Raw genomic sequence first — 2,187 nt, forward strand, 5'->3', positions numbered from 1 at the left:
CGGTTCAAGTCCCGGACCCGGCGGCTTAAACTCACGCCGGGCATGTGTGTGTGCCTGCCCAAGATCCCGAGAGGAGAATGGAGGAAAAGGGATTGCGGCGTGGCCATTCCCCCCCGCTCCCGGGGGGTGATTTCTCACTTTCTATCTCTCTATCTCTCTCTGTCTTTCTGGCGAGCGCACGCGCCCTATAGCGAAAACCTCTCAAAAAAAAAAAATTTACTATTTTTAAAATTTGCTACAGGGCACACATGCTTACCAGAGAGAGCGAATGAGAAAGCAGGCCTCCAAGTCCAACTATCAGGCTACCTGCCGGCCCATACCGGCCCTCTTTCATGTCCTTCATTGCAGGCCACTTGTCCCTATTATACCAACTTGCCCTAGTTCCCTCCTGTCTTCTGCTCCCAGCACTTTGCCCACTTGCCCCAGCCTATTACTTGCTTAGGAAGCTCTCCCCACCTTCCCTGACACCCACGCCTGCTGCTCTGTCCTGTCTCATCCAAGGCTGTCATTTCCTCAATACAGGTTCCCAGGTCTCCAGTCCAGGAGCCCACTCGGGAACTAAAATGGGTCTCAGCCGCTAAAGTTTGTTATATCCGCTAATTGCACCTTCCCGACTTTCACCACTCTTCACCCTCACTGGAGCCCACCACATCACCTGGTAATTTCCCTCCCTCCGACCTTCCTGAACCTTTGGCAGCTTTCAGAGTGTTTTTGCTGAAAAATGACCTGAGCCTTCACCACACCTACCCTGCTGCCACCGTCATGCCTCATGCTTCTCACCTGGCTGCGAGCAATCTTGAAGGGGGTAGCATTCACCATGTGCTGCTTCCGGATACCACTCCACCTGGTCCGGTAGTCCACGATGTGGCAGGGGGGCCGGACGTACTCATCATAGAGCACATCTCCGTCATAGCTGACGATGCTACATCGAGCCAAGGAGCTCACGTGCCCCTTGGGTCCTGTGCCCACCATCTCACAGTCGATGGCCACCATCTTAGTCGGCAATTTCTGGGATGCTCCAGAGCTCTTATTCTCTGAATGAGCTTGGGTGGACTTCTGGGGGGCATTCTTCTCAGTCGAGTTCTGAGGTGGCTTTTTCTGGGGGGCCTTCTTCTTGGGACGGGCTGGACGGCTCTTGACCTTCGGAAGGGCACTCTGGAACTCTCCCAGCAAATCTACTTTAGCTGTAAGAGAATCAGTCTTCTTTGAAGGGGCAGGGGTCAGCCAAGACACTGTGGCTTTCTTGTCCAGGCACTGCTCTGACCCACTATTGGCAGCAGCGGTCTTCTTCTTTTCTGCAAGGGGAGAGGTCTTCCAAGTACCATCCACCCGAGTTGTTTCCCCTTTCTTTGGAGGTTCTGAGTGTAACTTAGGTGTCTTGCTAGGGGGCTGGTTCTTTTTTTTCAGAAAGCCTCTCCGTTCCAAGAGCCGCCGCTTTTTGACAAAATTTCGGTGCTTGGCATTTCCTTCCAATGCCTTTTTGGGAGGAGGTTCCCCAAAATCCAGATTAAGGAGTAAGGTAGACATGAGGACAATGGATGGTGGTAGAGCCGGTGGGAAGAGTGGCTTATGGATGAATGGAGGCTGGGGGGCTCATTCTCTGCTGAATCTCAGCATCCAACATTTGGAGGTCTGCAGTATACCCTGGGGGAGGGAAAGTCACCCTGATAATTGAGCCCACTGACCTGAGGAAAAATGAGATACTACTGATCCCCAAGGGACTTGGCCGAGTAAAGACATGAAAGCAGCCTCCTGGTTGGAGGGCAAATGAAAACTAATACAAAATATGACAGAAAGAGCACTGTCTGAGCCAGGATGACTGTATTCTAACAAGGTTGCACAATTTATCAGCCTTTTAGTTCTAAGTGCCTACCCCTAAGTGTCGGTTTCATTTACAAAATTAAGAATTGGGAGGGCCTATCCAAGCTCGGACTCTCCGGAGTCTAGAAAGCCTACACACGTGAGCTCTACAATCCGCCAAAAGAGGGAGTACCACAGTGTGCGCCAAAGCAGTAAACGGCATGGCCTAGACGACCGCGGGGCTCCCCAAGCACCCACAGCGCTGACCCCACGAAGAAACCCAAATCCAAGCACCGCTTTCCCTGGGCTCCTGGTTGGGGGCACCACCACATGCATCTCCCCCAAGTCCTCCCAAGCAAGGAGGAGCACATAACAGACACCACATAT

General features: G+C 52.5%; 1 protein-coding gene across 1 annotated transcript in view; it reads right to left on the reverse strand.

Moving 5' to 3' along the window:
- ISG20L2 (interferon stimulated exonuclease gene 20 like 2) overlaps positions 1-2,187 on the reverse strand; it is a 13,327-nt gene that overhangs the window by 10,393 nt on the left and 747 nt on the right. Inside the window, exon 2 of the mRNA XM_006155208.3 lies at positions 781-1,644. Coding sequence (XP_006155270.1) covers positions 781-1,527 — 747 coding nt within the window. The 5' untranslated portion in view covers positions 1,528-1,644. The remainder of the gene's footprint in view (positions 1-780; positions 1,645-2,187) is intronic.

This window comes from Tupaia chinensis, unplaced genomic scaffold (assembly GCF_000334495.1).
Source record: "Tupaia chinensis unplaced genomic scaffold, TupChi_1.0 Scaffold000438_1, whole genome shotgun sequence".
Taxonomy (NCBI): Eukaryota; Metazoa; Chordata; class Mammalia; order Scandentia; family Tupaiidae; genus Tupaia; species Tupaia belangeri.